Genomic DNA, 21,921 nt, shown 5'->3' with positions numbered 1-21,921 from the left:
ACCGTAGCACTATCATGATGTAGCAGCTACGAAGTGCTACGAAAACAACTACAAGTACCACTATACCTCTCGTAGCCAACTACGAGAGGGACTACGAGTTATGATATCGCAACCGTAGACTCGTCCGATTTAGGAATCACATTTGATTTAGGAATCACAAACTTCACTCAATAAAGCGACTGAAGATGTCATGTGAATATCCATTATTTAGTTGATATAAGTGTTCATTAAGAATCCAAGTCAAATATGCAGTAGCTGTTATTTGAAATGGAAGTAAAATATTGAAATAATTTACTCATTTGAATATTGTTTACTTATTCCTTCGGGCTAAAACTATTCTCAATTGAAAACCATTCAAATGTATTTCTATTAAAACTTGTGAACATCCATTTACAAATTGAGATTAGACCTTAAAGGCAAATGATACAGTGTGGCTCGGCAAATAAACATCACGGTTCACCTGGTCTTCGGGTAACGAGCCTCGGCCAGAGCAAACTCAATATCCGCCCCGAGCAATGTTTGGAGAGGGTGACATTTGTATCTGATGTACGCATTTTAATGGTACAAATTATTTTTGTGTAGAGCTATAATTCTGTTAGCTATTTCACTTAATTCTCTTAGCTAGAAGGACATTTTATTTTAGATAGGTACAACAATGGTATGGTAAGAGGTATTTATTTAGGCCTTTGCTTTATAAGTTTTTGGCATCGTAATAAGGGGTCTATTGTTTTCTATAAATCGAGATTGACTCACCGGTACCGGTCTATCTTCTTTACAAGAATCGAAACTTGCCGAGATAAAAAAGACTGAGAAAATACGGTTTAAAATTGCTCATTAAAGTTTAAGGCATACAAGCGTATAGCGTGATGCTCTTTTGATATCCAATATCGAAATATTCTTATAACGAGGAAGGATCACAGAGTATTAGAAGTGATTTCTTTTGAAAATGTATTTTACTGAACGTTCGTAATTCGTGTCTATTTTTAGACCAAATGAGTAAAATTGAGATACAGTAACAATTATTTAGAAATTTTTTCAACTAAATATCATTTATTGCGTCAGAGTGATACCTAATAATACAACTAGTGACTAACTACTCGTACTCTACATTAAACGATAAACCTGTGTGATTGACTAACTGAGGTGCCCTACGTTACTATGTAACTGGCTTATTTGAAACTTTAAGAAAAGTGAAAACTTTTCTGAAGCTAAAGCTTAGGTTGAAAATATTAACTTTGTGATAAAATTGCATCCTCCTCACTGCCACAGAATAGGTTCTACAATGTAAGCTTTCTAAAGATTTTGTCCTTCATATAAAATATTAAGCTTCTAGCAAATTCCGTGACATTGTAACCTTAATATTTAGTATAATCCAAGTAAAATGTAAGCTGCGACGAAAGTGTACGTTATGACACTCGGGTTTATTGTGGTAGCGATCAGGGATGCTGTGGATATCCGTAACCGTAACCGAAACTATCGGACATCCGAAATAAAAAAAACATCCGTAATCGTAACCGAAACAGATTCAAAAGTTTCGGATAAAGGCGGAGTCTAAATCTTAATATTTTTTATATTTTTTGTTACTTGTCTGGCATTCCCTGGCACCATCTAATATCCCCGCCTGTTTTACCTTTAACATAGGTGTCGTTATAGTACATAAAGTGGCTATATGTGGGTCGCGCATTATCTAATAATAATAGCATATTTAAAATTAAGAACCAAAGTTAATAAAGAGAATAATAATAATAATAAAAATCTTTATTTGGCACGGGACAAAAAATGACAATAATTACAAGTATAAAAAGGTACACAAAGAAGAAAAAAATAAAAAATAAAAAACAGTAAAATAATCGAGCCAGATCAGTAAAAATCCCGAGCCAAAAAGGCGCCCGCTCAGCGATACTCGGGACATAAGTAAATGTCCCGACGCTGATTTTCAGCGAGTACCCTTGCCTAGGCCTCGGCTGTTGGGACCCAAACCGCGTCCGCCAAACATAAACTAATTATTTTATTAAAACTTTTATAGATTCAAGAGCGGATAGGGGATGCTTTTCGCGCGGCCATCGACCAAACTTTGTTTTTTGATTACAAAATAGTGTAATAAACCAAACTTACTATGACATGTATACCTCTAAACTCAGTCTAAACTGAGTTACGAGCATTAGAAGTTTGATGATTTTCATACTAGATTTGCTTTTTGCGCGCAAAGTTTTGTAAGAAATTGCAACAAAATAGTGAGATTGTATGTGTAAACAAACAATATCATCCATTATAGGCTCCAGACATAAGTATGGAGCAGAATCAGCGCAATAAAAAAATAGCGCAATATTTTGTTGCAATTTCTTACAAAACTTGCGCACAAAAAGCAAATCTAGTATGAAAATAATCAAACTTCTAATGCTCGTAACTCAGTTTAGACTGAGTTTAGAGGTATACATGTCATAGTAAGTTTGGTTTATTACACTATTTTGTAATCAAAAAACAAAGTTTGGTCGATGGCCGCGCGAAAAAAAAAAGACGCCAATTTCCGGCATTGTCTTTTGGCCGACTACTAAGTATCGCCGAATGTGCTTTCAGAAGAACGAATAATTTGTAGTAGTAAACGCCGAGCACTTCGAGTACAAAAATTTCTATGTTAGAGATTTTCTTTTGTACTCAAATTTTCAGGGACCCTATATAATAGTGTATAGAAGGGGTGCGCCAAAGTTCACCTAAATTTTCAACTCCGAAAATTGGAAGTCCGAAAATGTTCTTCCTAAAATTTTTCATCCTAACAATCACAATTCCTAACTACTCTGTCTCTAATGTTCTTATTCCGAATCATTCAAATTCATAATGTCATTAGCAATAAACATCTATTATACTTTTATTTGTTCTCCTAGATTTTCTAAACATAACCATATTTTACACTATTATTCAAAGTAATATCTTTTTTGTTTAGATTTCTTTCTTTGACGATATTATTAAAGTTCAAGTTTGTTGGCATTAGAATTAGCACGTATACTTGAGTCCCGCTCCAGTCATTCAGTCAAGTTCCAGAAACGAATCGGTCCTATTCATAATTATTGGTTTAGGTTAGGTTAGAACTGTGACCACAACGCACCAGCCGAGCGAGCGAAGCCAGAGTCCCGCTCCAGTCATTCAGTCAAGTTCCAGAAACGAATCGGTCCTAGATGGCGATACAGTTATTTAATTGATACCATAAATAATTATTTTAGAAGTTTACTGCTTGAATCTGAGTTACAAATTCTAAAAGGTCAGACGAGGACCTCTAGGCAAGTTGTTTTGAGGATTGTTTACTATTTCTGGGTTTACAATGATTAATTTAGAGTCATTTGCTTAAATAGAATAGCAAAATGTAAAAGAACATTAGTATTTCATATTAAAATGGAATTTAAATTTTTGTGATCATTTACTATTTTTGTCGGTAAAAAGTATTTGTTTGACTTAATATTATCATCTTTCATTTGACATTATTGATTGACAAACATTTGTGTGCATGAACATTATAATAATATTTGTTTCGGGCTGGGTGTTTTCTAACCATTCTTCTTCTTCCTCGGTCCCTCACTGATGAGGATCGCGACCACAGATAGTGTTCCTCCACAGACTGCGGTCATAAGCTGTGTGGACTGTACTATGCACGGTTTCTAACCATAATATTTATTTATTTATGTTATGTTATTTAAGTATTTTCATATCCCATAGTACAAGCTTTGCTTAGTTTGAGACTAGAGGCGCAGTGTTAAAATATTATGTCGAAGGATTTTTAATTTTATTATTTATTTATTAACTATTTGAAGATTACGTAAACCGTCATCCAACTTACGGTTTGTTTTTACACTGTGGCGTCAACGCGTCGCGCGAGTGTCAGCGCGAGTGTCAGTGCGAGGTGTGCGGGGGCTGAGGTAAACAAATGCACGGCATCGAGGCGGTAAATCCTAGCCTTAATAAACAGCCGGCGTATTTACATAACTAAAGCATACCTCGAATTAATTCGCTATCAAATGTTCGTATACTAGTGGTTTTACATTTAACAGTATTTAGGTTTTGGTGGTAGATAATGTGCGTTTGATTTCAGGCTGTAACTCAATAGTAGTGAGATAGTATTGTACATTAGTGGGTTTCACCTTATGGTTTTAATCGATTAAATAAACGTGGAACATTGTGAGGATGGATGGCTAGATGGTTGTTATTTTTTCATAAAAAGGCTACTGAATTGACTCGTATGATAGTTATGCAAAATAATGAAGTACCTAGTGTTTGTTGACATTTGACTTCTTATGTAAGATTAATATCGTAATGTTAAAAACTCGTAATGTGCTATCGAACCTTGTTTTATTCTTTTTTCCCATTATGCATAATTTATAAACAATTTTAAACATTATCTGAGAAGTCTCATGCCCGTTTTTACCATCAATCCCTAATTTTTAAGTGACCCCTATCGTAACACATAACAGGAATTTTGTTTTCATACGGGTCACTTAAAAATTAGGGATTGATGGTGAAAACGGGCATCAGTCTCTTTCATTTACGAGCTATTAATGAAACTTCCGAATATTAATCACGTGCAGATGCACGTACACCGGAACATTTCCGCTTTGAGCATGAATCCGCAAACAGTCGGTGTTGTTTTACCTTTTAATTGCAAATGTCTGAGGCTGGACTACAATTTAATTTACCAGTTCAATTTAATTGTTGGACAATTTTGAAATTATGTTCCTTTATTATTGAGGTAAATAATTTTAACTATGGTATACGTCTTTTTTCTTTTTAATTGGTTTCAAAGTGAAAATAATCACGATGATATTTGTCTGGAAAACATTTCTGCGATGTTATTGAGATTGCAGTTTATGGTAGTGAGGAAATATTACGAAAAAATTAACCTGGATATTACTTTTTTGCCGAACCGATCAAGGTAGTAAAGATCCAACATTTTAAAGTGATTACGCGCTAGGGAATTATCTTTAATGCAAGATGAAAATAACGCTAAAAACTCAATACAACCTACACAACATAAGTTCTGAAGATTGGTAGAATTTTAACGCTGAATTTTTCTTAAGTTTAGATAACTAGGTATAATTACCTCATTTAAAAAAAATCAGATTTCTGATTTTAGAATCAACGCAATAAACGAAGACAATACAATACATTTTTATTGCTATTAAAAAGCAACTCAGAAAAATCACTTACACGCAAGTTGCAGTCTTATTTCTAAGGAAGAAATCACATTATTACTCTGTCATACCTGGGGGTGCACTCTGGGACAGCAAGGGTGGTGTTGCTTCGGCTTGTTGGCCGGCAGCTGCAGGGTTTCCCGACTCGTCCGCCACTGGAGCTGAGCGCGCTGGTATCGGTACACCCTAAGGAATAGAAAAGAATAAATTCATAAAGAATATCCAGCTTTACATAGTTTCAAATAAAGGTCAAGCTCTAAAATAGAGGTGCTAAAAGATGAAGAAATAGAGGCTCCTGTACATTTTGGTCATCTACATAATATAGCTGCGTTTTCGGTTATAAATATGAGGTATCCGTCTCTACGGACGTGGGCAGGCCTCCTACAAGGTGGACCGACGATCTGGTAAAGGCCTCGAGAAGAGCCTGGATGCGGGAAGCGCAGGACCGTTCATTGTGGAAAATCTTGTGGGATGCTTTTGTCCAGTTTTGTGGACGTTAATTGGCTGAAACGAACAAGGTATCCAGTACGCCTAGGATGCGCGCAGGCATGTAATCGAGTTTGCACGATAAGCCCGTACGTTCGTCATCATCGATAAATATTTTATCATGGTGCGAATCCGTGTGGTGACGGCAGAGTAGAATACATTTGTCACCAACCCCTACTCTTCCCGCGGGTGTCGTAAGAGGCGACTTAGGGACTACACAACAAACAGAGAATGGGCAGCAGCGCTCTCTGAAAAACATCAATCTTTTAAACTGCGATCTCCAACCCGCCTGCCAAGCGTGGAGATTATGGCAAATCCCTCCACTATAGTGGAGGAGGCTCATAGTCCAGCAGTGGACTGTAAAGGGCTGTTGATGATGATGATGCGAATCCTAGCTCTGCAGGTCCACTATCATGGGGCCATCCCCAGTCCCCAATTCATTTTCTACTTGTATATACCCTTTTGAGGTACCCTTTTGAGGTAACGTAAAAATCGACCTCTTCATTACAAAAAAGGGAACTTCATTAGACTGATATACATTATTATAACCCGACCGTCACTGCAGCTGGGCGGGTTGGTATCAGTACTCCAACAAAGAGAAAATATCAAACTTCATAATAGAATACGGCTGCCTAGCTTTACAAACGCGAACAATGTACACGTTCTGAAAGATTTCTAAAGAAAATCGTTGAGTGCTTGGATATTATACTTTTTAAGACTTTGAATTTAATACTTACTGTAGGTTTTACTGTATGAACGGTTTGTTCAGTACAAAAAGTTACTATTGACGTGTGTCTTCGTGCTTTACATAAATTAATGAAAGATACCTACAATAAATAACTACGACCACGACTAAAAATACAGGTCAACGAAATACTAAAATTCCGCACATGACATCACACAAATACATTAGAACCGCTAACCATCGAACAGCTGATTCGAATGTAACATAAATCGAGTACTTTGCTATCGTGGACGCAAACCGACCATTCGACCGTTCAATTTGTTGCAATTGATATGCACATTGCTCGCTCGCGACCGTTGCGGTCGTTATCGAGCGGAGATACGAGGGAAATAGTGACGTGACTAAATCGGTTGTTATAGGATTATTGAAATAACTATCGAGCTTCTAAGCACATATTTTATCTACTGGTACTTATATTCCACAGCATTTAAGATATTCGGATGCGACTGAATTTGTATAATGAATGTAGGTAAAGCTTAGTAGAGCGGGACTTATTGGTAATGCCATTATGGTGTGGACCTTAAAATAGGACGTGGACTGATTTTTGCGAGAATTTTTCCTTGTTTGTTGTATAAAGTTAACGTCATGATGCGCATAATGGCTGCTTTATTGTTAACATAACGCCTTAATTGACTTTAAAATGAAGTCCAAAGTTAAGAAATTTTTGTTATAATTTTGTTCTTATTACCAACAGCACACATACCTGATTTTCTTAGCCATTCTTCTCTTGAATCTTCTCCAGAGATGGGCCACATACTTCACGATCTCGGCGTAGCATGTAGCCGGCTCACTGTTGTTGGTGGACGAAGCGAGGGTAGATGATGAAGTGAAACGCGCGCGTTCGGCGCGCATTCGCTCCATTTCGCGCTTTTTCGTCTCACTGAACTGGGTCGCTATGACGACTAGGCATAGGTTGATCATGAAGAATGAGCCGATCTGTGAACAAAGATAGGGATTATAAGATCTAATATTTCAGTTTATCAGGCCGAAGCTGTTGTTTTTTAAACTCTACAACCTTTAAAAACAAAACAGCTTCGGCCTGATCATCAATATGAAATGAAAGACAAAATCTAATCTGAATACGAGTTATGTAACTTACAACAATCAGCAACACAAAATATATCCAGTCCCAGAAACTGTGTGCATCTTGTACATAATACATTATATCCGTCCATCCTTCTAACGAAATCACCTGAAACAGAAATTATGACTGACATCGTCTGTTTGAAAAGATGTTCCCTGAATATTGAGTTATTCGGGGAATGTGGGTGAGCCGCCTGCTGAAATAAGATAATTTTGATCTCCGATTCATATGTTTGAGATGTTCCTTTTGCGTGGGGGAGGCCATTATGATGTTATCCGTGTAAGTGATTTGTGAATTGCGTTATCGAGAAACAGATCTTCGTCATTATTTTACACGTGCGACATTTAATGGTAAGAGTTATTTTTTTCATTGAAATTGTTTTTTACCTTCGAATACTTTACGTTACTTTATTAGCTAGTTCGTCGTAATTGGTAAGAATCGCGTATGTAGCGCGATTCTCTGAGGACTGGGTAAGTAACCTTTGGGTCAAGTAGAAATTGGAATGGGTATACCTACTATCATTGTTACATAGTTAGGTATTTGTGTTTCGGCTAAAATCATTAATTGATATAAATATTTGATTGAATCTAAGTGGTAGGAAAATGAGTTTAAGAATAACGATAGAAACAAAAAATTTGACTTACCAGAAAAATTGCAACCCAGGCAAGCCCAATGTTGTCAAAGGATATCGTCCCTTGGAACGGATTGGATCCCCTCTGGGTGCAATTCGTGTAATACTGGTTCCAGTTCACACACGACGTGTTTGTGGGCGTGTTGTATGAATAGGGCTTCGCAGTCTCGTTGCAGACCAAAGGCCCGTAGCGATACGGCGGGAAGTCCCCGCACAGGTGCATGCCGGAGTCTTCAGGCGTCGTGCAGATGTAGTCCAGTTCTTTAGAGAACTCGTAATAAAATGATATGCTGCACCAAAAATAAACACCATTAAAGTTTCAATACAGAAATGTTGCAGGCTTTCAGGGACTTTCTTAATAAAAGAAGTTAGTATTTGGTGAATGTTAATGAACATGATTCAATAAAAGTAAGTGAAATTCTACTTTGATTTACGATACTGTATTCAGAAAATATTGAATCGTGACCCAAATAAGAAACATTAGTACCTAATGTTTCTTTTAATTACTTTCAGTAGGTCATGCGATTTTATTTCTGAATTTGTTTGGCATATTATATGCCTATTTCCCGGAATGTTTTATTTAAATTGAAGTCCTGGTAACGAAGGTGATTTCACTACTCTTAATGATTACTACAACACATTTTCTTTTCTACAAGTAAACAAACATTTCTAGCTTGAAAAAGAAAATTTTCAAACTACCCAGCTTCTTTATCGCGCTGGGTAAATAATTCCGTAGGTACTGTTTTGACACAAACTTCAAACTTTCATAGTTCTCAAAGTTTTAACAGAATCTTTTACTATCGTCTATAAACTTCGACAAACTTACTCCTCAGAAGTTTTGTTGGAACGTGACTTTAAACCTAATAAATTTGCATTCAATTTATTAATTAACTAAGTTTTATTTACTGCTCAGATTTTAGAATTAGACTTCATTAGTTGGCTTTAGTTAATTGATTTCTTGTGGAATCTTGATTATTAATGACTCAAAATGAGAGTTACTGATCAATTTATAAGAACTCTTCGAATCTAATGATAAATCTCTATTTAAAAGGGGAATTATTAAATGATATAAGTTATTCATGCAAAATCTAACATCAGCGTAATGTAAAAACTACTTCATGCATACATGCCAAGACGAAGCAAAGAATGTAAGGAACTAGAGCTACTTTAGCTCTCGACGTTAATGGAAGAGCTAATAAGTGCCTGAGGGAAACCAGGTAAATATTGGTGGATCGGTAAGATTAACGCCAGTGGCTACAGGTCGTTAGTGTAACGACAATAGCCAATGGAGGCGGAAGGCACCGGAGCCTTACTTCGGGCACCGTCGTTACGGCCCTGTTGCCTTGATGACAGTCATAAGGGCTTTATTGTGGCATTCAACTTGGCTCTAAAACGACACTCCACGTATACTTCAGATAAATTCTCAACCAATATTGTATCCAACGAAAACGGAACACACACAACAAATTTAAACATGAAACATGATGATGTTAATTGTGTACCATTTATTTATGTGGTGATCAAGCTAGTTATGCTAGTATGATTAGTTGTTATGTTATGTAGATATTCGGTTAATTTGAATACCGTGTTGTCATCAGGAGGAATGGTACGAGTACAGTTCACAATAGTGTAATTTGAACTTTTGTCAATCTGGTTGTGCATAGATTTGTATGAAGGAGACATATTATTTAGGCTATACGAAATAAAAAAGTGTAGGTATACATAATATAGGCATATTTGAGAGGAAATTGATAGAACTACCCATCTTTTTGTCAGATACAAACTGGCAGTTCTTGGGTGTTTGGTTAATGGCAGGGGGTATCCACCAGGGCACCATTTGGGTGCGTCATTGTTATCTATGTATTATTTTTTATTTGGTTACTAATGTCAATTCAAATTGAGTTGAAATTTCCTTAAAATGATAGGCTGTTTATTTAGTTTATGACCTTAGCGTTTAAAAGCTAGCTTAGCTTTTAAAAGAGGCAGACCAAGCCAAGGAAGCACCTGATGAGCTGATTCTTTTTGACCCCCTTGTCAATATTCTATACTTGAAAGAGTTCTCTTTATTTCTTTTAGGATTAGGGATAGGCTTCTCAAAACTGCCAGTTCGTGAAAGGGAAGCAAGTACAACAGCACATCTGGACGGCAGATGTGTGAAGGTACACGATACAACAGTTTTCAATGTCCTTAAAGAAACACATTAATTTTTAGCGCAAATCCTTACGAGTTCAGTCTGACGCGCACTCTGTACCATTCGGACAGGTCTCTGGAACACAAATTTAGGAAGCGGTGACGGGTATTTATGTACCTGTGTATACTATTAGTTATTATAGTCGGGTAACCTGAGAATGATGCTTTTGGTCACTAAAATTAGGAACTAAAATATAAATCTGAACCTCATCAGCGTATTGAGGTACAGAAATTACGTTACAAATCTACATAATTATGCTTATAAATATAACAACATTCTCAAGTCATTACTGGATGTAGCTATTTGTGCTAGTATTCTATCAGTAAACATGTTAGAATTAGTAACTTTTACCTGCTAAGTATCTATTTTGTCTGATGTTAATGCTACATTATCTATGTTTGGATCTGATATGTTTTGAATCGATTAATACAGCAAAGTGTATTGAATCCATTAGTAAACTTTTTCTAGAAGTGTAATTGTGTAGTCAAATATTGAAATTGATAAAACTTTGCTGTATTAACTAAAGTGATTCATCATGCGTGTACCTATACCGGGTCTTTTTATGTGAGTATTGACAGAATGCAATATTTACATGTGTTACTGTTAATCGTAAAAGCTGATCGATTTTAACATGCGCGTTCGACAATGTTATAACGGTGAAGAAATAATGCAACGATAAAAATATGTAAAATGTCAAATGATAGAGCAGCCATGAATGTGCTCGGAGGATGTAAGCGTTAAATATTGCATGCAGTCAACGTTAGCAGTGGGACGTGCTGCTAAGACGAACTCTCGAGCAAATGGAACAAAATGAAAAACTCATTTCAGCCGCCATTTCATCCACAGAACTTTATACATTTCCAGCCATTTGTTGCGTCATCCAATTTCGAATGTTTACTTATTCAATACTAATTAACGCTTACTTCTATTAAGAGCTACGACCGCGGCAAAATGAGGTACATTAAAAAGTTGTCGTCTCTTTTTGCCGGGTTAATGAATGTGGATGAGTGATAGAGACAACATACTTGGGTCGGAGAACATTTGGTGGTAGCACAAGTTCGCATCGTTGTCTGAGTATCCCTTCCCACAGTTGGACGCCCACGATGCCGAATATGAAGAAAACGAAGAAACATAGCAGCAGGACGTTACCCAACATTGGTAATGTGTCGAGTAGCAGCATCACTAGAATACGCATACCTGCGAAAATAATGTTGTGATAAAATATATAAAGTTAGCTCTACAAAAATCATAAGTAAGTAGGTACATAATTAAACTATTTTCATTTGTCATGGTAAAGACCAATATTAATTCATTCATTCAATTGAAATAAAACTCTCTACCATTTACATTATTATCAAATGTACGCTTCAAAAGAACAATATCGAAAATAAAAATGAACACTGCCGAAAACTGATTTCTCGTTCGATCGTTAATATTTCATAAAGTAAATTGCTTGGTAATCCCAAAGAGCTTTCGTGCAGCAAATTGCTCCGAAAATTACAGAAAACATGAACACAAAGCCGACGAGTTTAGAGATTTTAACGAACGAAAGCCTGATAGGCATCTAATTATTCTCAGCGAACGACTAATAAAACTAAGTTGGAAAAATTTTGCTGAACTTTATTTATTTCTAGTTTAGTGAATCACTGCTCGATAGTGCAAATGTATAAAACAGCTAATTTGATACATCAATTATTATCTAAGCACGTTCGCTAACTAGTAGGTTAGGTAATGCATTAAGAGCGTTTACGCGAAGCGCGGCGTTTCAAGGGGCATCATTGGAAATGATTCGCGCGCGGCGTTTTTTAATAGTTTTCAAATGTTTATAGCAAAACAATTACAATGAATCAAATATCGTTTCAAAGTAAATATTTTAAAGAAGATGTTGTTTTATTATATTAAGCTATTTTTATGTTGAATAAAGAAAAAATATTGGTGAAAAAATCACTTTGATTTTTGGGTATTTCACGTTCTTTTAATTTGTGATTTCTTATTGTAAAATGCTTAAATCTAAAAAAATTCTCAGATAACTATTTGCCCAAGGATCTATGCTATAGGATATAAATGTTTGTTAAATCGTTTTCACAGTATTTTTATAAAAATTTCAGCTTGTAAACTGACGCTAAAGTGAAAATTTACAAAACCTGTGTGGACTTATCTTGATAGAGTTCTTAAATACTAAACTAATCGCAATGTTTTCTCAATTAACTATTTAGACGACGAAATTGCCTAACTATTTATGCCTATAACATATTTGTAGTATTACTGGTTAATGATTTTAACGAGTTGAAAAAGTACTGTTTAACGGCGTAAACGCTCTTAACGGTTTCAATGCAACATAAAATAAATTCTGAGTTGTTCTATTCGTTCCCATTCTAGGGAGCAACTAAGGTATTATATTTTACTGATTAGCGTTCACACAACAAGTTAGTGTTATCACTAACGGTTGCAACGATACGGTAACTTTCAAGTTAACGAACTGTTTTGCAAGGCAAATGAGGTATACAGGGTGTTAGGTAAATGGGTATATGAGCCGACACTAGCCCATGTTAACATGGTCATATAAATGGTATGGTGAAGTCAGAAAATTGATATCTTCATTTAATTATTTAAATTTTCTTACCAATCGGATTTTATAAAATTTATTTTGTATGATAATTTAAAAAAATAAAATGATGATATCAAATTTCTGATTTCACCATACCATTTATATAACCATGTTAACATGAGCTAGTGTCGGCTCATATACCCATTTACCTAACACTCTGTATATTTTAATTTACCTCAAGTTTATTATTAGCTACTTACCTTACATATTGTGCTAGAGCCCTCGCTAGTGGTAATGGATTCACTTATTCTTGCAACATAGGTAACTGTACGTTCAAATCAAATCAAATCAAAATTATTTATTTGCATAAAACATGGTACATTTCAGTAGAAATGTTATTTCTCGCTGTGGCACACCCGAGCAATGTCTGTATTTGTATGATACAGTGCTAGTGGAAATCACTAACGATTTCCAGGTAGGTCTGAATTCTCAGTATACTGTTCTATTCGTGTTGTGTAACCAGTGTGCAGATGGATTTCAATTAATTTCTCCCGCAGACTCCAAAGAGCATTGGAGCTTAAATTTAGGTGCAGCATGTGCGCTTATTAATGGACAATTTCTCTAATTAGCGACATTGCAATTGGGGTCAATTGAAATTGGCGCTTAAATCCTAATGCAGTATTAGCAGGTAAATTGGAGTTTGGGGCGATTTTATGGCTATTGATTGGGTTCGGCGATGATCGTAGCTATTATTTGTCTATCCAGGGTCTAGGTATTTTTGTGTGAAAAAAATGTGACTAACAGTTCAAATGAGTAAACGGTTTGTAATAAGTGATTTATTACTAGGTATGATGTCTGTACAAATTTAGCTCACAATGAAAAAAAAATGCTTGAAAATATAATTATCCGTTATGGCAAGTCGTTTTAAATTTTCCCAACTGACGCTGATGAAAAGTGAGAGTGAAAAAAAAATCAACAATCATAGTTTCTCTCAGTCCTAGCTAATAATAAAATAGATACAAATTCAACCCACATCTGGAACACTAAAGACCCTGCACAATCGTCGATCTGAGATCTGAGCTGGCACTTATAGAAATGAGCCAGGGGCGAGAATCGAGAGCGTGGGAGGCCGATCGATGCGGCGCAACAAGTGAACCTCGGCCGCACCACCCACCGAGGTGACACTTAAGCCGACCGAGTACGAATACGGATTTCACGTCGCACTTTTAAAGAATTGTAAGACGCGAATTTCGTAGAATTCACCGAGACGCGAACGTATTTGAAATGTACGAGTACTTGGTGGGTTTCGGCGCGGATGATTTGGCATCCGTTTTTGTGGTTCCTTTTGAGTTTTGAATTTGTTACTGCCAAAATGTATATTCTCTCTCTATTCACCTTCAAATTGGCCTTTAACCCAGCTTATTCACTATTTAAACCGCTATCGATGGGTATTAATTTGTCATTTTACGTCAAACTTTATCTAGTTCGTGGATAATTAATATTCACTTAGGTAGTAGAAATATTTCAACTTGAACAAAATTTCAAGATTATAAAAAGTGCGTGAAGGTTATCAGCTTAGAAGATCTTAGACAGAGATAATGAAGTAGTTGTCGTGACAACGAAAATAACAACAATAACTGTTTGGAAAAAATATTTTAAGTTAGGTAAATGTCTGTAAATGTAAGCATCAACGTAAAAATATTATTTCTTGTTTAATACTTTCTCAAAATTAATCTAAAACGAAGTTATTAAGTTTATACTTGCTTATCTTCTAGAACTAGCAATGATTAAATTAAAAGGATTTTATTGTATTCAAAGTAAAATCTCTACCTAAAATGTTAATTTCATTGTATTCGAGGCACGTATCTAAAATGAAGGTAGTCAATGTAACAATTGATCCTAAATAAACACTCACTTTGAGAATTCTGAACTTTTGCTTAGGTAATGTAAGCACGATTCAAAAGTTTGAAACTCTAGGTAGAGTACCTACATATTTAAATACTACTAAAAATTAGACTTTCAGCAGTATTTGCTTTAATTTCAGATAAACGCGATATACTAGTTGCAGCATTTCAAAACAAAGGGTTGGTTTGTTGACAATTTCAGTTGCCATTTGTTCAAAATGGCTCACCTCGAATCGTGATTTACAAAGCAGCATCGAATATTCAATAAATCAAAAGTACGGCGACGAGACAACCCGTCATGACTTCCAAAGCCACCATAACTCAGGTAAGTAAGACAGACTGTACAGAAAGAAGCTCAATTCTCCATTTAGAATTCAATCTTAGAGTGAGGCTCTTGATTGGTTGAATTTAAATATTTAGATCAATCACTGAATAAAATCTATGAGGTGAGATTGAATACAGTTTTGAACTTTTTTTTATAAGTTTGTCTATTTATCGTGTTAAATGCATTTTAAAGTGAGCGGATTCAGCTGATATAATATTTAAATATTTTTACCCTAAAATCTAAATCAATAAGCAAATAAATTGATTAGGGAACGTATTTTTGTAGAATCCAAATTTCAATTTGCATACGATTCTGCAGAAATCGAATAGGGATTCGTATATGATTTGCCTGATTTCGTATTCAAATTGAAATTGAAATTCGAATGCTCCAAAAACACGTCTCCTACATTAAGCATGTTACTAATGCTACTTTTAGGAGCATAAAAACGACGGAATATCTACTTATTTTTCAATAAGTTAGCCTAGAGTATTTTTATACCAGCTAGTAAAGAGTACCTGCCCGCCTACTCGTATAACATCATTTTATACAAAAAATAAGTGTAATTATTGAAATTACTCTTGAGAGTGATAGTACTCGTATTTCCGTTGTCATGGCGGATTTGTTTGGTCTATTGGCAGACGTTTTATACAAAGGACAATACATTCAAGTTTTGCTCCAGTTTTGATTTGAGACTTACAAACACTAGAACGATGTTGATGCAACCGAAAAAATTATTGTTCTATCAGTCTGTATTGAAAGTAAATCTTCTCTTCTTCAAGCATGATATTGATATAAAGACGACGTGACATCTTTTATCTTTTGGACTAAATAGGCTTTCATATTCCATAGAACGACTTCATATCGGAATTAGCTTCATCATTTTCAAGGCAAGTAAGTACCTACGTAATAAAGTCCCCTCGCATACTGGTTTAATATCCAAGCACTTATCTGCACTGTCCACCGACCACTATGAATATAAATAGGCTATTATGACACACTGCACATCGGAATAGACAGTGATCAAATTGATTATCCGTTAACTTAATGATTCTAGTAGTGATTGGTTCACTACTGATATTGTTAACTAGCCTGAGTAATTAGTAATTATAGTGACGTTCATAGCTATCTTTCTATCAAATGAGCCAAAACCGTCCCTGTTATAAGCCTAATATGCTTTAAGTTATAAGAATGTATCAAGAGTTTCAAGAAATGTGGCGATCTGGCCAAGTTACTTGGCACTAGCAGGGTGGATGTAATTAACGTACATAGTTCAGTACACTTGTTAAATTTTCTGAAAACTTGAAATACAGTTCTACTAAGCTATTTTGGCAAACGGATACCTACTGTGTTAAGCTGTTTATAGTTTCCCATTATACAGAAATAGCTAGCTAGCTAGCTCAATTAGGTCTCTAGTACTACATGAAAATCAATCTGCTAACAAAATTTCACACTTTTCCTTAACTTAGCCGTTTTTAGAACCACACCCTACATCCACGTTTGCCAAATAAAGAAAAAGTAAATAGGTGTCTTCAAAATCAAATAGAACCCCATCAATCATGGGATCCCTTGAGCCCCGTGCCCCGGTCACGACTTACGCTTCTAAACGTTGGGTTTCAAACAAAGAACACCGTTCTCAAGTTTCCCTACAAAAGGTCGTCAAGATACGAATAAATAGACAATGTAGTTCAACTCATGATTAAGTTACGGCTATTCTTAAAGTAATAGCAACATCGCTATAATATTACAACAGTCAATAGATGAAATTGGATGCAGCTTATTATTTTACTATGAAATGCTGTTTAATTATCCGTAAAATATCTTCCATAAACTGTTTATTACGGCACGAAGTATCGTAAATAAAACAAAAACTTAATCAACTATAAGAATAATTATTTACATTATTAAAACTTGCTTGACAAAAGAGCGTAATAATTAATATCATTTCAACCCGTTTCATTAAAAGCAAAGTTTCACAAAACGCCATCGCAAACAACTGGGGCAATGCAACCCAACCACAAATTAAATGGAGCGCGCGCCGGCTAGACACACATCGGCACTAATTTGCCCTGGGCCAAGATTTATGGTCCCCACGTGCCTTTTTATTCCGCTAAATTGAAATGCAAATTTTGATTTACGCCCGTGTCTATTAGACGTACACCTGCTATGCTGGGTTAAAGTTTAACCCGTTGCGGGTTAGATAGTGGTAGACAGTGATTGACACGGCTAGGGCAGATTCGTTAAAGTGCTCGGGGCTAATTGGTTCAAGGAATGTATTGATTGAGCCGTTATTGTTACATTGTTACGTGCTTATCTTAATGGATTCTTAGCACGGACAAATAACAGATACTTAGGTAGGTAATTACTTAACAATTAAATAATTATGTGCAGCAATAATTAAATTAAAGTTTTTTGTCAGGAAAATAGAAGAAAATTCCTTAGAGCACTTTTTCCAGCTTTGGTGCTGTGTTTTTTTTAGTTTTTTTACTATCATCACAACATTGTTGCTAAAATATTGGCTATTGGATGCATGTCAAATGAAAGATCGTGGTTGATTGTAAATAAATTATTACAAACATGGAGTGCAAATACCGCACAGCTAGTTAAAACTAAATGAGCATTATTGCTTCGTTACAAAACGAATTGCTCTCAATAAACTAGCAATATCCAGTAGCATTTAATATCTTTGAAATGTCATCCTTTACGGTATAATAAAGAATGTCTTTCTAACTTCCGAGATTTAAAGAGCACTCGGTGTAAGAGTTCTCTGGTGAAGTAGGTCCTTCCAGTATTAGAGCCCTGTTATGCTAGTAATGGATATTCTTTAGAAATTATTCTTGGGTCTTTATGAAATGTCAGTATCAGGACTAGTGTTCAAGTGAACAGCTGTTTAAAAAGGTCTGTGCTCGTAGGGATATTTTACGTTTGAAAATAAAATTATAGAATTGGCCATAATTTAGAATGTTTTGACACACGATGTGTAAGCTCTACACAGGCTGTTAAATATTTGTTTTCCATAAACATACAATGTTTACGAATATATTTCACAGTTTTAAAATAAATAAGGCAAATTATATCGCTTGTAATACCTACTACTTAGTGTTATTTTTTATTATAATTGTTTGTAGGTAAGTACCTATCAAATTTCTGTGTTGTAGTTTTGTTTGTTGCTTGTGATGGCCGGTCGTTAGGCGTTTGCGACAGCTGGCGGTGACACCACCACCACAGCAAAGTTATTGCTAATTAGGAACGAAGGGAATAAAGGACAAAGATATTTTCAACAAATGAACGCGGTAGAAATAGTTAAAATTGCTTTTGTTCTAGAAAATAAAAACGTTAGGTAAGTTTTAAACATGGAAAAAATGTGTCATTTTCATTAAACATTTCTTATATCCTAAGGAAATTAAGTAAAGGATGTCCTTAAAACTTTTATGTGTGTCAAACCATTGTATAAGGTAATACATACAGTACCTTACCTACATTTTCAAGTGATTGTTCTTTGTAAGTCAGCGTTGGAAAAGTAATACCTACTTATGCCTAGCTATAATAATTTAGTACAGAAAATTCGAAAATTGCGAAAACAAATGAAAACCTTATGAAGTATCCATTTTCTTAAATATTTTGCTCTCTGTTAGTGTCTGAATAACACTAAACCACCGTAATACTTATCACAACAGAACTATCACAATTTCAAGATCCTTTAAGAAGTTAAACAAACTTAAACAGCGTACCTTCCTAACTCAGAAATTAAAAGCTACAACCAGCTCCTGATCGTCTTATGAGCTTAACTAAGTGCGAAAGAAAGTCAGCGGTTTCGGAGTTCGAATTATTACAATCTCTGCTCCCTACTTAGGTGAGTAAGTGATTTAAACTTTGTCACGAATAATCACAAAGTTGCGGCGATGGTAATTATATAAAAATATGTTTTTAAGTTCAAAAAAGTGTATAAAAGCACTCAGTAGTGGCACTGAGCGACGTGATCTGGCATTCAAATTCAAAATTTCTTAATTATGCTACTTAGTTATTGTAATCACGGTGGTTGGTCTTTTTATTTTTACAAAAGCTAGTGTTGGGTGAGGCCCACTCTTGAAAATGTGAAAAATTTAGTATTACACTGCTAAGTTATAGCTTGTTTATTTTATGTAACTATCAAGCTGGTGATATCATTAAAATTGTAGAGATAAGGACTTTTAATTAACCTAGCAGTAGTTACATAATCAATTAAATTAGCCAACCCGCAATAGCAGAGCTAAGAAAACAAATCCTTGCTTCCTCAGAAGTAGAATTAAAATCCACATAACTCTTCAGATGTTCAGCAACCGGACCGTGAGATTTATTGGAACTTTACGACTGTGTGTCACTAGTCAGGAATGTCTTTGTTAGCAGTCTGTTTCGATCTGATTGAATTTTTATTGGTCATAGACAAGACGTCTGGCCGTGATAAAGGTCAAACTATTTCTACGAAATAAAAGTCGTAAAATAACTTCTTTTTTAACGGGAAAACTGATGACAGTTCAGTAATTGTATTACTTTGGTTAAAAAAAAAATCCATGAAAGTATATTATTTAAAGAGCTTTTATTAGGGGCCTGCAAAAATGAGTAGGAACCTATTTTTAACACGAAAACTCAAGTTACACTACCCCATTTTATCAGGTTAAAATTAATACGACCTGCCTATTTGAGAGTACTTTTACATAGTTTTCCTGTAAAGCTCGCATACAGCCTTTGCGCTTTAGAACATGACCCTAATAAGCATTACTAACGACTAAGGCCGTAAATGTCCTTTCAGAAGCAGTACACCACACCAGACCCTTATCTTTGAAACTCAATGCCGAGTTGTAAAAATAAACTTGGCAGAAATAGGTTAATATTTGAAATTAAAAAAATATTTACTTAGTTTTTAATCCATTGCCAGTTAATGAAGAATAATATCAAAATGAGATGATATATTGTCTAATGCGAATTGCAGACCAAGAGCTATGCTAAGTTTAGCGTAGCTACCATAGCAGACGCATTTTCCCATAGGTAGTTAGTTGTTTGCAGATTGCAAACTATGGAAAACTGCGTCAGCTAAATTAGCTTCTTATCTATCTTAGCTCTGGGTCCTCAACCAGCTTAACGAAAACTTCTCTGGTCCCATAGAGCGATATTGCATTAGTCGAATAGTAGAAAAATGTCGTGGAGTCTGTATGTGGCTTAAGGGTCATTTACCATGACAAATGACAATCGAAATGCGTTCCATTTGTTTGGAGGAGGCCATAACTTACTTGGTATCCTATTGATGGCCCTCAGTGGTCGCAGCACTCGGATGGTCCTGATGGCCGATAGGTTTATGTTTTCTACGTTCAGGGCATACTCGAGGGCTCTGAAATAAAAGATTTATGTTAGGAAAACGTTTATCTGAATTGATAGAAAATATTTTAGAATACATTTTGTTTTAACTTTACTCAATTCAATTTATACTTCACTATCTACATAGTTTTGCTTTACTTAACTCTTTTCAGTCAATATCGTTCTTGTTGATAAGGTACAGCAAATTACTACATTAAAATTAAAACAAAAACTCGAGTCGAAAAATATGATTGGCGAAAAAGTTCAAAGGAAAACAACTGAGGATCGAAAATTTGACGGATGAAAAAGAAAACTTTTCTTAGTGGCCAGGTGCGTGACCAAGGAGTTTAGCCGTATCCGTATGCGACCTCTACATATTTTTTCCTAATGGACCAATGGATAGATACAAGTATCAAAGTAAAACAAATAATTAGAAAATGTTAAGAATAAATAAATTAAGAAAACATTGCACTGCAAATAAGTAAATACACACTGTTTATTATAAGTTAAATATTTAAAAAATATTCGAAAGTTTTTCATACCCAGCCATAACGATGAAAAAATCCAGTCTATTCCAGGAATCCGCTAAGTAGGTTCCGTGCCCATAAACTCCCATTGCCACCATCTTGATCGTCATCTCCAGGGTGAAGAACGCGAATATTATGTCATCAAAAACCTGTTATAAGAAAATGAAACCGTAAGAACATTTTCAGGACGAATATTTAAAATAGTATCTACGTATTCTTATTTACTAGGTAAACATACTCGAAATATTTTTATAGAAAATCGAATATTAATGAAATGAATAACCATCATTAACAGCTTAGGCCCGGTTTTTTGATTCGTAGTTAAAATAACCAATGGTCAAGTTTGACAGATGTCAAATGACAAGTGGTTAAATATCAGAAAAAAATGTTTTTCGAACAATGGTTAGCTTGACTTTTAGTACATTTTTTAACTACTAGTTAACATTTTGTTAATATTTAACCATTAGTAGCAAAATTTAACAATTTGTTATTTTAACTACGAATCGAAAAACTGGGCCTAAAGGAGGTTTTGCATATTGGCGTTCCCACTTAAACCATTCTTTTTTTGCAAGACACTGGCTAGCAACAATTTTTATTAACCAAAAAATATTTTATAAAAAAAAGTTTTATTAACTTTTTTTCTTGGCTATCAGGGTTTGCTAAAGTTTGTTACCAGCCAGGATTTTTTACCTCCCTGATTGGAGATTGATAAAAGTTTAATTGGTTGAGTACAAAATTTCGTCATAAATACGTTATCAATGAATTTTCGTCATAAATACGTCCATTAAGTATTAATGAACATTTTTAATAAAAACGTCGGCTTTTTCTAAAGTTTTTATATTGCACTGAAATGTATTCTGGTTAATCACAATGCGCAATGAATACGAGGCTTTAAAGTATATCCGAAAAGCTGATTTTATTTTCATGTCCAATTTTTGGTTTGAACTCAATAGTTTCTTTTTTTGGTTATGTCAG

At 35.0% G+C, this 21,921-nt stretch overlaps 1 protein-coding gene across 1 annotated transcript in view; it reads right to left on the bottom strand.

Annotated features, from left to right (window-relative positions):
- The window catches only part of Ca-alpha1T (Ca[2+]-channel protein alpha[[1]] subunit T), a 200,430-nt gene that overhangs the window by 21,631 nt on the left and 156,878 nt on the right, over nucleotides 1-21,921 (bottom strand). Inside the window, exons 5-11 of the mRNA XM_028304257.1 lie at nucleotides 20,962-21,095; nucleotides 20,356-20,453; nucleotides 11,340-11,511; nucleotides 8,137-8,413; nucleotides 7,508-7,600; nucleotides 7,112-7,344; nucleotides 5,249-5,363 (exon numbers count right to left, since the gene is read on the bottom strand). Coding sequence (XP_028160058.1) covers nucleotides 5,249-5,363; nucleotides 7,112-7,344; nucleotides 7,508-7,600; nucleotides 8,137-8,413; nucleotides 11,340-11,511; nucleotides 20,356-20,453; nucleotides 20,962-21,095 — 1,122 coding nt within the window. The remainder of the gene's footprint in view (nucleotides 1-5,248; nucleotides 5,364-7,111; nucleotides 7,345-7,507; nucleotides 7,601-8,136; nucleotides 8,414-11,339; nucleotides 11,512-20,355; nucleotides 20,454-20,961; nucleotides 21,096-21,921) is intronic.

Source organism: Ostrinia furnacalis, unplaced genomic scaffold, assembly GCF_004193835.3.
Source record: "Ostrinia furnacalis isolate ACB-3 unplaced genomic scaffold, ASM419383v2 OfSCF1409, whole genome shotgun sequence".
Lineage (NCBI taxonomy): Eukaryota > Metazoa > Arthropoda > Insecta > Lepidoptera > Crambidae > Ostrinia > Ostrinia furnacalis.
The sequence above is the reverse complement of the archived record's forward strand: the minus strand, read 5'-3'. Positions and strand labels throughout refer to the sequence as shown.